This window comes from Gavialis gangeticus, unplaced genomic scaffold, assembly GCF_001723915.1.
Source record: "Gavialis gangeticus isolate Ggan-Ray unplaced genomic scaffold, GavGan_comp1, whole genome shotgun sequence".
Lineage (NCBI taxonomy): Eukaryota > Metazoa > Chordata > Crocodylia > Gavialidae > Gavialis > Gavialis gangeticus.
The window spans coordinates 35,475,653-35,487,593 of record NW_017729034.1 but is presented as its reverse complement, the minus strand read 5'-3'; the positions used below and the strand labels follow the sequence as shown (position 1 = coordinate 35,487,593).

The window sequence follows — 11,941 nt, the reverse complement described above, 5'->3', positions numbered from 1 at the left end:
ATACAACAGAGGTTATTTTACGTCCCTCCCTTCACACACCCATCTCCTTTTATTCAGGGACTCTGTGTTTGGATGAAACTATCCAACTCATTTGTTAGAGAACATACCATTCTTTCTTCCTTTTTACTCTGTGTTTTTGATTTCATAAGAAAAAAATCCATTTGCATAGCTCTTGTTACTCGAAAATGCTTGGTTCTCAAAGTCTGTGCCCTTTTTAATGTAAAATAGTGACTATGGCATATGTGTATAAAGGTAAGAAAGTACATAAATTCAATTCCTCCTGTTGCTGTCATGCCAGTAACTTGTACAATGCCCCTTTCCTATACCTTAAGAACAATTTATGTACCAGAAAAAAAGCAGTCCATAGGTGGACTGGGTTAACCTCCGGGCCCTTGCCCAGGGGATTACAATTTAAACTGCTAAGTTTCTTGATAGAAAAGCATTTGGGATTTGAGCGTCTTCACAATAGACTAGTTTGCAACAACCAGTTCTACCAAACTTCCTCAATTTTGTTCCCAAAGTAATAAGCCAAGGAAGAATAGGCTTCTGCACAGCTAAAGCTATGTAACACTAGAGTGCAAAATGGGGATATCACTTTCACTTATTCTTCTTCTCCTAAGAGCACTTAAAAAATCCATCAAGATAAAACAGTGGTAAGTTTGCTGTCTCTTTTGGTTCTCTCTTTATCCCAGGGTTTCCAACCATTGTGGTCCTGGCAGTGAGACAGCTGTCTGTCACCCCAAGATTTCCTAAGGTTTCTTTTCACTCTTAACACACCCTTTTTCATTGCTAACATTATGGAATGTGCTTAGATAACTTTCTCAGCAGGCCTATCTGGGGAGATTGAAGATTGTTTAAAAGTCTGTTTTAAACCTTTACACATTAACACTCCTATATAGCAAATTCATTTCATGCCAATAGCAGTAGGTTTGCATATTTTTTTTCCTTTTGCTTAAAAAGAAATATGGAATTTCAGAAATTAAGGATCAGCATGCTCCAGCTATAAATAACTACTTGTTCTGCAGTCTGTGGACCCACTCGATGCAGAACCATTAATTTCTTTTCCCATATTTTAAATGTTTTTTATATTTTTTTTATTATGGCAAATCACCTTACTTTAACTAGTTACTCCTTAGTGAAATCTCTTCCTTGTTCTTCAGGTGTTTATGGGCCTACTCTTTGAACAATTGATGAGGAAGAGGATGCCACTCATAACAGTTTAATATTCTGTTAATATATTGTTATGTTCCAACAATATATTAAACCGTTATGAGTGGCACACGTCTGTTATACTGGATGGGCCAAAACATACATAGAATAAACTAGACATCTCTCTCTATGAAGCTGCTTACTCTGAAGTGTATACTAACGGCAGCAACTTTTAGGCCAGGAGACTGGGAAACCAGGCTCCCTAGCTTTCTTTTTCTCTTGTTTTGCAGGTTTCTCTGGATGGGGTTAAAGCTATACTGTCTTCCAGAGTCTAGTCCTAAAGTGAATATAGAATTTCAGATCAATGAGCAATATATTTCTATCCCTATCCTAATCCAGTCATCTCTCTAGACAAACAGCCAGTTCTTTGCAAATAAAGTGTTTTGAATTTTTATTTGCTTTTTTTTCTTGACATTGAGAAAATGTTATTTTCTGTTTTTATTGCTACCCCAAGGCTCTCCTTGCTAGATGGATTCAGGAGCATACTTGTCTAACCTATGTTATGACCGAACAAGACTTGTCCCCTGATTGTCAGAACTAATTCCTCTGGAAATATCTCTATTTCCTGGAGCGTAAAGGCTAAGAAATCTATTGTAAAATATGTAAAACTGCCCATACACTGTACTTAAAAACTACGAGCTGGACCTTCTTCCTGCTAAGAGTGTCTCCTTTGGCTAAAGATGTTAAAGTAGCAAGTTATGATAAGCCTACCCAAAGGGGAGCTGCTTGTTACATCTGCAACTTGTCCTTGCTGTCTTTCCATAGGATGGGAGAAGAGGAACAAGGGAAAATTAGTCCCTGGTAATTCTCTTTGTCAAAGTCCTCTCCTTTCCCAGTCTGCCCTCCTGAGTGTTATCTTGGCATTTCTATTCTTTATATATTTTCTACCTTCATTTTCTGTATTTAATTGAAAGAGGGGAGGGACTGACTTGGACCGTTTATAGGGAGCTCGCTATCATACATCCTTTGCTCTCTTGCTTCTAGGTAGGGGGAGCCATAATGCCAATTGTCCCTACTGTCTTTCTGTAGTGTCAGAGGAAAGGACTACAACAAAGAGAATTACTGGTGAGTAATTTCCCCTTACCTGTATTTACAAATAAAAAACTGAGACAGTGAGAAGCTAACTGACCTTCTAGAGTTAGTGCAGTCAGTCAGTGGTGAATAAAATCAAGGTCTTTCATCTTCCAGTTCTTTGCTCGTTACCATAGCCCACGGCTCTTTTATTCTGTGCTCAATATTTGTCCATACCATGTGTAAAACCAAACAATATTCTTACAATTTATATTGTATCATTAAATAAATCATAATAAAATATGCTAATGGGTGCATACAGCATTTGATCATTCATCTTTATTTCTGCATATTTAACTGTCTGTAGATTTAACTTCTTAAATGTAATATTTATGTAGCTTTCTGCAAGAATTTCTTTGCCTTTCAATAACAGATATAGATTTTTGTGGCATTATATGCTGTATGGTAGTACACAATATTTTTTAAAATCATTGGAGATGGCTCACCTTCACTGCACTGTTCTTGTTAGTTGTAGTTGAGAGATGTGTTCTCCAGTGGAGACCTTAACAAAAATCACTAAAGCAGGGGAAGGGATGAAAGGGATAACTTTTAAATACCTATCTGCTAGGATTAGTTTTTCTAATCTTTTATTGCATCCTGATGTTGGGTATGGTATCTGTCAGGGATAATGAGAGATAAGGGGTAGTAGGAAAGCCGTCTTCCTTTTCCTTGTGGAAGCTTACTGACCAAAAGAGTCTGAGAATCTCTCTGGGCCTAATGATTCTGTCTAGATAGGTTGATTTGGGGTGCTCATGATAATGCCTCTTTTGAAGCATATAGTAAACATAGCTAGATATTTAGTACTCATTTACTTTAAATAATAAAAATAAAATAAATAATAAAATATGGTTCCTATTTATTTTTTTAAAATTCATATTCATTCCCAGGGTGGTAAGTGAATTCCCAAATTTTTCAAAGAACTTAAATCTACACACTAAGGAAAAATTGTGTACCTGTTCCATGAATCTGTTTAGCTGTAATAAGCACTGAGCTTTCCTTGTTCATTTTGTCTTGTATTGTATTGTGGCTGCTTATTCCTTTACTATGTCATCTCTTAAGACCAGGAACTGCTAAATGTAAACTTCTGTCCAGCTTAATAGATGTTGATAGTGGTCTAGAAACATCAATAATAATGTCTCTATACTTCATAAGTTTCAAACAGAGACCTCCCCTTCCTCTGGTCATTGGTTGGTTTGTTTGGCTGGTTCATTTTTAAGAGCAAGAAAATTGGGAGGAACACATATGACTTCCTTTTATCTGAGCTGTACTTTCTGGTTCTAGAGACTGTTCTGAAAAATTTTCATATTGTGAAAAAGCTTCTGCTAATGTTAGTGATCATATTCTACCCTCTTCAAATTCCTGAAAAAACTGTTAACATGGCTTTGGGTAATATATATTCTCTGTGCCTTAAAACTATGTCATAGGAAGTGCTGAGGCTGCACCCACCATTTTGTTTCTGTGGTTTTTCATGGACTCAGGTTAGATAGAATAGGATTGCACTTAAACAGCAAAGTGCCATTTAGACGTCTGTTAGGTGGAATAGGATCTGGCCATTAAAGTCCAGTTCTCTGTCGCCTTGCAATGTATATAATCACCAATGGAAAATGGATGTCAAGCACTACCAACTCAAAATGGTAGTTTTATACATATTTTGCTTGGGTGTAAATGACTGCCCAAGATGTCAAAGCAGTAGAATATTTTATTATTTTTCTTTCTGTCTCCCTATATAGCTCAATTCAGATAGAGGTGCACTGCTGCATTGGTCTGATATTGGATCAGCACTGCTATAAAGTAAATTGACTGTATTGGAAATTGTTTTTTTTTCTGCCTGATGTGGCCAATAATTTGGCTGAAAATGCCCAGTGCTTCCATGCAGCCACAGTGCTGCACAATAGGCAGTGAGGAGCACAGCCCAGCAGCCTGGAGAGCTGCTTCCATCTGGTAAGTCTGTGGTGGAAGAGAGAAGGGGTGTGGGGGGGGGCAGATCGAGGCCCCCACGATGAGGGAGGGAGTGGGGCTGGTGCAGGCACTGCACATCCCAGCCATGGCAGAGCATGGGACAGAGCTGTGGCTTGTTCAGGGGGTGTGGGAAGGGTGAGGCAGCTCCTGCCACTACATACAGCCCAGGAGGGCATGGGACCCTGTGCACCCAGATCTGTGCATAGGATGAGGGCAGGCTGCTGCTGTGGCCTGGGGCTGGAATGGACTCTTCCTGGTGGGGTGGGCCAGGCTGCACTCAGGATGGGTGGCGGTGGCGCTATAGGGTGTGTGTGGGGGGTGCTGTGGCAAATTTTGGGGTGGCTGCAGCCCCCACATAGCACCCCCTCCCAGTGCTGCCATTGCCTCTCCTGAGTGCAGCCCAGCCCAGCCCCTCATCTCCACACCACCAGAAAGAGCCTGCTGCAGCCACGGTCCCAGCCCAGAGTGGCAGTCTGCCCTGTCCTGTGTGCAGAGCTGGGGGCACATGCCCCCTATGCCCTCCCAGAGTGTATGCAGAAGTGGGAGCTGCTTCCCCCCTGCAACCCCTGGATGAGTTGCAGCTCTGTCCCATGCCCCGCCCTGCTCCAGCTGGGCAGCGCCTGCCCCAGCCAAACTCCCTCCCTCACTGCAGTGGCCTTGATCTGCTTCCCTGCCTTGCCCTGCCCCTTCCACCACAAGAGGCTTACCAGCCAGACACTACTCTTCAAGCTGCCAGGCTGCATATTGGAAATCTGATCAGTATCGGCTGATATGCCTCCTTAAAAATTGGCTATGAGCCCCAAAAATCTGTATTCGTGCACCCCTAAATTCAGACCAATTTGGGGATAAAGAAGTGAGACAGTATTCTAGCTGTGGACGCTGCTGTCAGTTTTTACTAATTTAGGCAGTTCTTAAACAACTTTGTGGGGAAGTCTCCCACAAACTAGAGATCTTTTTGTGCATGCTGCTTTCTGAACCCGTCCCTAAGTGTTTATTGCTCAAAAATGTTGTTGGTATAGCAGATCGGAATATTTCCATCTGTCCCTCTATGTTTGCATGACCATTTAGCACTTAATCCTACAGCAGAAGAGTTCAGAGAGTTATTCACCAAACAGTTGATTTTTTTTAACTTGTATTTACTGTGTTAGTAAAAAGTAATTCTATAATATTCATACAACAAGGACTCTTTTGGCCCAGTCTGCTATTTCACCTTGCCTGTGCTTTCCCCTCATATGTGGCTTAATTTATTTATGGGGTTTTCCCCTCCTTTTCTTTGGTTTCAGATGCGAGTGTCTCTCTGGTTTATGTGGTTTCCCCATGTGCGAGGCAGGCTCCATTCCCCAAATAGTCTCACGTGGAGATGGAACACCTGGCAAGTGCTGTGATGTCTTTGAATGTGTCAATGGTATGTGAAGTTTCTATTGTACATGGAAAGGATAATTTTATATATCAGTAGGAGATGTAGGTATTTAATTGTTTTTAGTGCACTATCAAGATTTTAGGAAATTTTAATGTTTTTGTCAGGAACTGTTCAAGACAAATCAAGCAGCAAGCTATTATATATGGACAACTTAGCTTTAGAAAAAAGGTCAGTTTTTTTAAACCTCTCAACATTGTTTCCCCCCATTTGAGTTACATTTTCCTCTAAAACTACAAATAAAGTTTAATCTCTCATTTACTAGTATCAAATAATCTACATTATTAAGTACTATAGTTTTATGGTACTTGCAGTCCGAGGTCTTACAAGATGATTCTAAAAAAAGTTTACACTTTCAGTAATTCAAATTAGCTTTAATGAACATTGCTAAAGCAATTATTGTTATGAGTTTAAAACCTTTTGGAATATACGAGTCAAGGGCAATATAGAATTCTTGTCATGCGTCTTTTAAAATTGCAATTGTTTTGAAAAAAATACTATTTGAATCCTTAAACATATTATATATGTCTATTTCAGGACTACTGTAAGGGCCTTGTTACACTGGCACTTTAAGTTAGCAAGGCCCTGCTGCTAGTTTGAGTTTAGAGCAGTCGCACCTTAAGGCTAGAAACCTTTTCTGCATGTCCCCTCACCTTCACACCTCTAACTTGCCACTCTAGGGCTGGCAAGCAGGGGCTGGACTAGGAGCTATAGCTGTAAGTTGCAAATAGACAGCTGGTGAGCCAGGGCAGGCTTCTATCCCTCCTGTAAGTGGGGGGGTGTTGCAGAGCAGGGTTGGGGAGGCAGGAACATGAAGCCAGGAGGCAGAAAGTTAATGGAATGCAGGTGGGCAATGCAATGGCAAGAAAATGGGGATGGGGGAAGTGAAGTAAAATGAAAACAGTCAGCCCCTGAAGGAAGTCAGCCACCCCAGAGCTATCCATGCCTTGCAACTTGTCTAGCTGGCATGTGCTCTGTAGATTGTTTGCACAGGGGTGAGAAGGTCACAACCTCTGGGTGGGAGGGGGAGCTGGGTTGGTGCTGTAATTGCCCTGTAGGCAGTAGAATACAGGGGGTAGAAAATTTGTCTACACAGAACAGGAGTGGAGGGGACACTACATCCTGGCATGCTAGAGGACTGTAACTTGGGTGGCTCATCTGTGGGAAGTGACCACATATTAATGGAACAGATGCTGGGTAAAACAGATCAGAGATGAGCCTGTCCTGGAGTGGTGAAACTTTAAGCTGTCTAAAGTATGCTTAAAACTAGTTTTAGGTGATAATGTGTGGATAATCCAAGGATTAAGAGTTCCAGGAGCCATTTAAAATTAATGTGCAACAAGGCCCTAAGAAGGTGGGTTAAGAAGAAGATAGGACACGTCTCAGTTGGTGTAGGGCTTTGGAACAGTAGGGTTTTTCAGGGAGAAACAAGACTAGGTGCTTCTCAAATGTGCTTTGGGGTCATGTGATGACATAGTGGTGCCTCTTAAAGTACTTTGTCTTTGTGGGGGGCGCTGCAGGTTTGGCACATTTTGGGGCCAGCCCTTACTTTGGTTTTTTTTTACCATGTATGCATACCATAGAAAATGCTTTTATAGTTTTATATTACATTACAAAACGCATAATTAAAACTGCAAATATAATACTTGGTGCACAGTTTGTTTTTTATAATAATAGGGGGTATGTATGATGAGCTTCTCTCAAGTTAAAAAGAGTTTATATCAGAAAGAGACTGATGGTGCTTAAATTCTCTAAGTATTTCTTCAGATTATTGGGGATAAGGTTCTATATTCTATAGAGTTAATTTTAATGTGCCCAGTTTGTTTGTTGCCTCATAATCTGTTGCACCAAACTAGTACAGGCATACCTCGGAGATATTGCGGGTTTGGTTCCAGACCACCATAATAAAGTGAATATCGCAATAAAGTGAGTCACACGAATTTTTTGGTTTCCCAGTGCATATAAAAGTTATGTTTATACTATACTGTAGTCTATTAAGTGTGCAATAGCATTACATCTAAAAAAAACAATGTACATACCTTAATTAAAAAATACTTTATTGCTAAAAAAAATGCTAACCATCATCTGAGCCTTCAGATTTCCTTCAAGAACTTTTCCTTTACATTCACAACTTGGCTAACTGTTTGGCGCAAGAGGCCTAGCTTTCGGCCTGTCTCGGCTTTCAACATGCCTTCCTCACTAAGCTTAATCGTTTCTAGCTTTTGATTTAAAGTGAGAGACGTGCGACTCTTCCTTTCACTTGAACACTTAGAGGCCATTGTAGGGTTATTAATTGGCCTACTTTCAATATTGTTGTGTCTCAGGGAATAGGGAGGCCCGAGGAGAGGGAGAGAGACAGGGGAACGGCCGGTCGGTGGAGCAGTCAGAACACACACAACATTTATCGATTAAGTTCGCCGTCTTATGTGAGCGCGGTTTGTGGCACCCCAAAACAATTACAATAGTAACATCAAAGATCACAGATCACCGTAACAAATATAATAATAAAGAAAAAGTTTGAAATATTGCGAGAATTACCAAAATGTGACACAGAGACACGAAGTGAGCAAATGCTGTTGGAAAAATGGCGCCGATGGAAAAATGGCTCCGATAGACTTGCTCAATGCAGGATTGCCACAAACCTTCAATTTGTAAAAAATGCAATATCTGCGAAGTGCAATAAAGTGAAGCGCAATAAAACGAGGTATGCCTGTATTTATCTATCTTCCAGTTCCAAATTCCTGTCATTCTCTTAAAACAACAGTGTGTTACAGTTGACCTTTTTTAGTACTTGATTTAATCATATAGCGTGTCCTCTCAACACAGTAATTCAGTATTCACTTTAACACTTAGATAATGAAGAAATAATAAGCATGTTTCAGATCTGAAGCTTTTGTTGGTGTAACTTAGACTCCTTTATCCAAAATCAGACTTCCTAACAGTTTGATTCCCTTAGCCCAGGGGTGCCAAACAAGAGTGTTTTCTGGCCTGCAGGGCTGTTAGAGTGGCTGGGAATTTGGGGACTGGCCAAGCAATGAGTTCACTAACCCCTTATGGCTCCCTGATGTAGCTTATACTAGCGTTTCTCAACCCGTGGATCATGCCCCAAAAGTGGGTCACAAGAATATATGAAAGAGTCACAAACAAACTTTAAAAATGGATTCTCCTTTAAAGGAGAAAAATGTGGGAAACTGGGTTTTCCCTTGCAGACTGGCAGAGTTCTGGGCTGTTTGGGGCTGCTCATGCCCCGCCTCCACCCCCTGTCCCACACACCCACCCCCTGCCCTACCTACTGGGTGGTTGGGGCCTGGGTGTAGGGAGCAGCTGGTCAGGAGTGAGGGGCAATGGCAGGGCCAGGGGGCTGTTTTCTACTTAAACTCTTTACTGGGTCAGGACTGGCCATCAATGTTTACAAATGGCTCCTAATAAAAAAAAAAAAACTTGAGAATCACCGACTTACACCACAGCTGTTCCATTGCCACCACCAGATCCATCCCCCAAGAAGCCCCGTGGTCCAGATCTGGAGTTTGACACTGCCTTAGCGTATCTATAAATAATTTTCAAAATGCAAGGGCATAGATAGATATAACAATTGATATAAAAGTATACCAGTACAAAATTATATGATGCAACTGTTATATGTGCATAAATTTGTAGCAATACAAATGTAGCAAAACTGCTACATTCAGGTTCAAAGTTTGGATGATTTAACTCATTTGTATTGCTACAAGATTATACAGATTGCAGCATAGCACCTGATGCATGCTTCTGAGCATTAACTCCTTTTTCTCTAGCTCCTTTTCCCTGTTTAAAGTGGTTGAATGTTTTTTTCCATACCCTTAGCTGATGCAACATGCATACCATGGAGCTGAAAAATCAGTATTCTTATATTAGGTTAGCTAAATTGGCAGATGTTTCAGCTTCAATAACTGACTGCTTTTGCTTTATTCTAATATGTACACACTTCTATTTGACTTAACATGTGAAGCAAGATTTTCCTGTGAACTTAAAATTGTTCTAGTACTACTTCACTTTTCATCATTTCCTTTCTGTTTACCTTAACACATTCAAAAGATTTGGCCCTTTGTAGTGATAAGATTTCTTCTCATCTCTCAGGCTAACCAATTGCAGCCTTACTGGGTAGGTTATTGAACTTTGATTTTTCACATACTTGGTTGCAGAAGATATAATTGATATCATTTACCTACTCATTAGTCTTGAAACTGGATGTGCATCACCATTTACTGCTATATTTTGAAAATGAATCGTACCCTTACTTAGGTCAGTCAGTTTTCTCATTGTTGAATTTATTTGATCACTCACATACTGTTTAATACTAATCACTTTTGATTAGCATGACCACTGAACCTTATATAAAAAAAATTTTAAAGTTGGAAAATTCCATTTACTGTGGGCTTTTATCCAAGATGAATCTCTCACAAACTTATGCCTGGAGAAAATGGCTGTAAGGCATTGGAAGTAGAGCTCAGTGATCTGGAGAATTGTTTTGATAAGAAGAAAAAAATAACTTTGGCTTCTTAGTTGACATCTGGCCCATAACCATCAGGTAAAGGGAAAAGAAAGTGATTCTTCCATGGCCAGAGGCAATCAAACTGGAGATATGTAGGTAAATAAGAAAGAAAGAGAGAAGAGACTGCCAGAAAGGAGATGAGGAAAAAGTCCATGGCGGGAAGGGAGGAACATACAACATTACAAGTAATTATTTTCAAATAACTTGATTCCATTTATTGATGAGACTATCAGTTCAGTCAATAGCTACCCATGCAGATATAATAAACTTAGGTTTTTTTAAGGCATCTGACTTAGTATTGTTTGACATTTTGATTTAAAACTAACAATAAAAAATGTGTATATATGAAATAAGAGCTGTCTAACTGAGAGGTCTCAGTATGTATTTATCAATAGGAAATCCCTAAAAGGGAATGCTTCTAATGTGGTTCAGCAGGGACTGGTACTTGATAAGGAACTGATAATATTTTTATCAATGATCTGGAAGTAAACAAAATCATTCTTGATTTTAAAAAATTACAGGTGACACAAAGATTGGTAGGAGGTAATGATGAAGGATGATCAACCTGTGTTACTTGGCTACTCGGGACCATTCAAAAAAATTTTAATACAGCCAAGTGCAAGATAATACATCTAGGAAAAAAGAATGCAGGTCATAGCTACACAATAGGGGAATATATACTCGAGAACAGTGACTGAAAATAAATTATTAGATAAGTAATTCACCATGAGGTTCCAGTGTAATAATATAGCCAAAAAACTCAAAAAAGCCTAATTTGATATATACAAGAAGAGGTTTTCTTCCTCATTTGAATGTGGTGGAAGGAACCCTTCGTCTTGGATTTTAGTATGAGGAGATGGAGAGGCAGGCGGCAGCTGCTGTGGCTCCGGCTCTGGCTCTGGCCCTGACCTAGGACCAGAGCTGGAGCTGCTAGTGCTTCCTGCCCCCCACCTCTGCTCCCCTACAGCCTCTACCCTCCTCCTCATCGCCTCTGGCCCCCTTCAGCCTCAGTCCCCCACCCCACTTCCTCCTACCTCCAACCACAACCCCATGCTGCTTTGCCTTGCTCCAGCAGGCTCCAGTCCCACTCCAGCTGGAGTACAGAGCCCAACCCCATAGCAGCAGCAGCAACAAGCTGCTTGAACCCCCCCCACACATAAATTGCCTGCCCCCCATCACCCCTCCACTGCCTCTCTCATTGCCTGCTTCCCCCATCACCTGCCCTGCTGCTGCTGCTTTACCCTCTGCAGCAGCAGTGGAAATTAATGTAAGACGATGCTCCAAAAATTACATCATATACATGGGAAACTATAACCAATTTATAAATTTTCCATATATAGAACCCAATTATTGGGGCAATCATCTTACAGTTAGGGTTGTCATGGATTTGGATAAATATGCTAAACAAAGGAATAGTCAGTAGAAGTATAAAAGTTATTTTTTCTGACTACAATGTTCATGAAACAGATACTTGAAAATTATATGCAACTTGAAAAGTTGTTGAAAAATTGGAGAAGATGCAGAAAAGAGCCACAAAAATCATTTAAGGGCTTAGCAATAATGACTTGTACTGAAATACTTACAATTCAGACTTTAATTTTTTTTAAAGAAGAGTGTGAGGTAAATTAGACCAAAACATAAGAAATAAGGCACAACTTTTTAGCAGCAAGAATAATAAACCATGGAAACAAAATTACCATTTCTTGGGTAGCTTATAGTTTCATAGTTTCTAGGGTCGGAAGTGACCTGAGTAG

At 40.3% G+C, this 11,941-nt stretch overlaps 1 protein-coding gene across 2 annotated transcripts in view; it reads left to right on the top strand.

Moving 5' to 3' along the window:
• Window positions 1-11,941, top strand: part of CRIM1 (cysteine rich transmembrane BMP regulator 1) — a 509,439-nt gene that overhangs the window by 213,171 nt on the left and 284,327 nt on the right. For both annotated transcript variants that reach the window (XM_019527120.1, XM_019527119.1), the window contains one exon: window positions 5,523-5,644. In XM_019527120.1, the coding sequence (XP_019382665.1) occupies window positions 5,523-5,644 (122 nt within the window). The remainder of the gene's footprint in view (window positions 1-5,522; window positions 5,645-11,941) is intronic.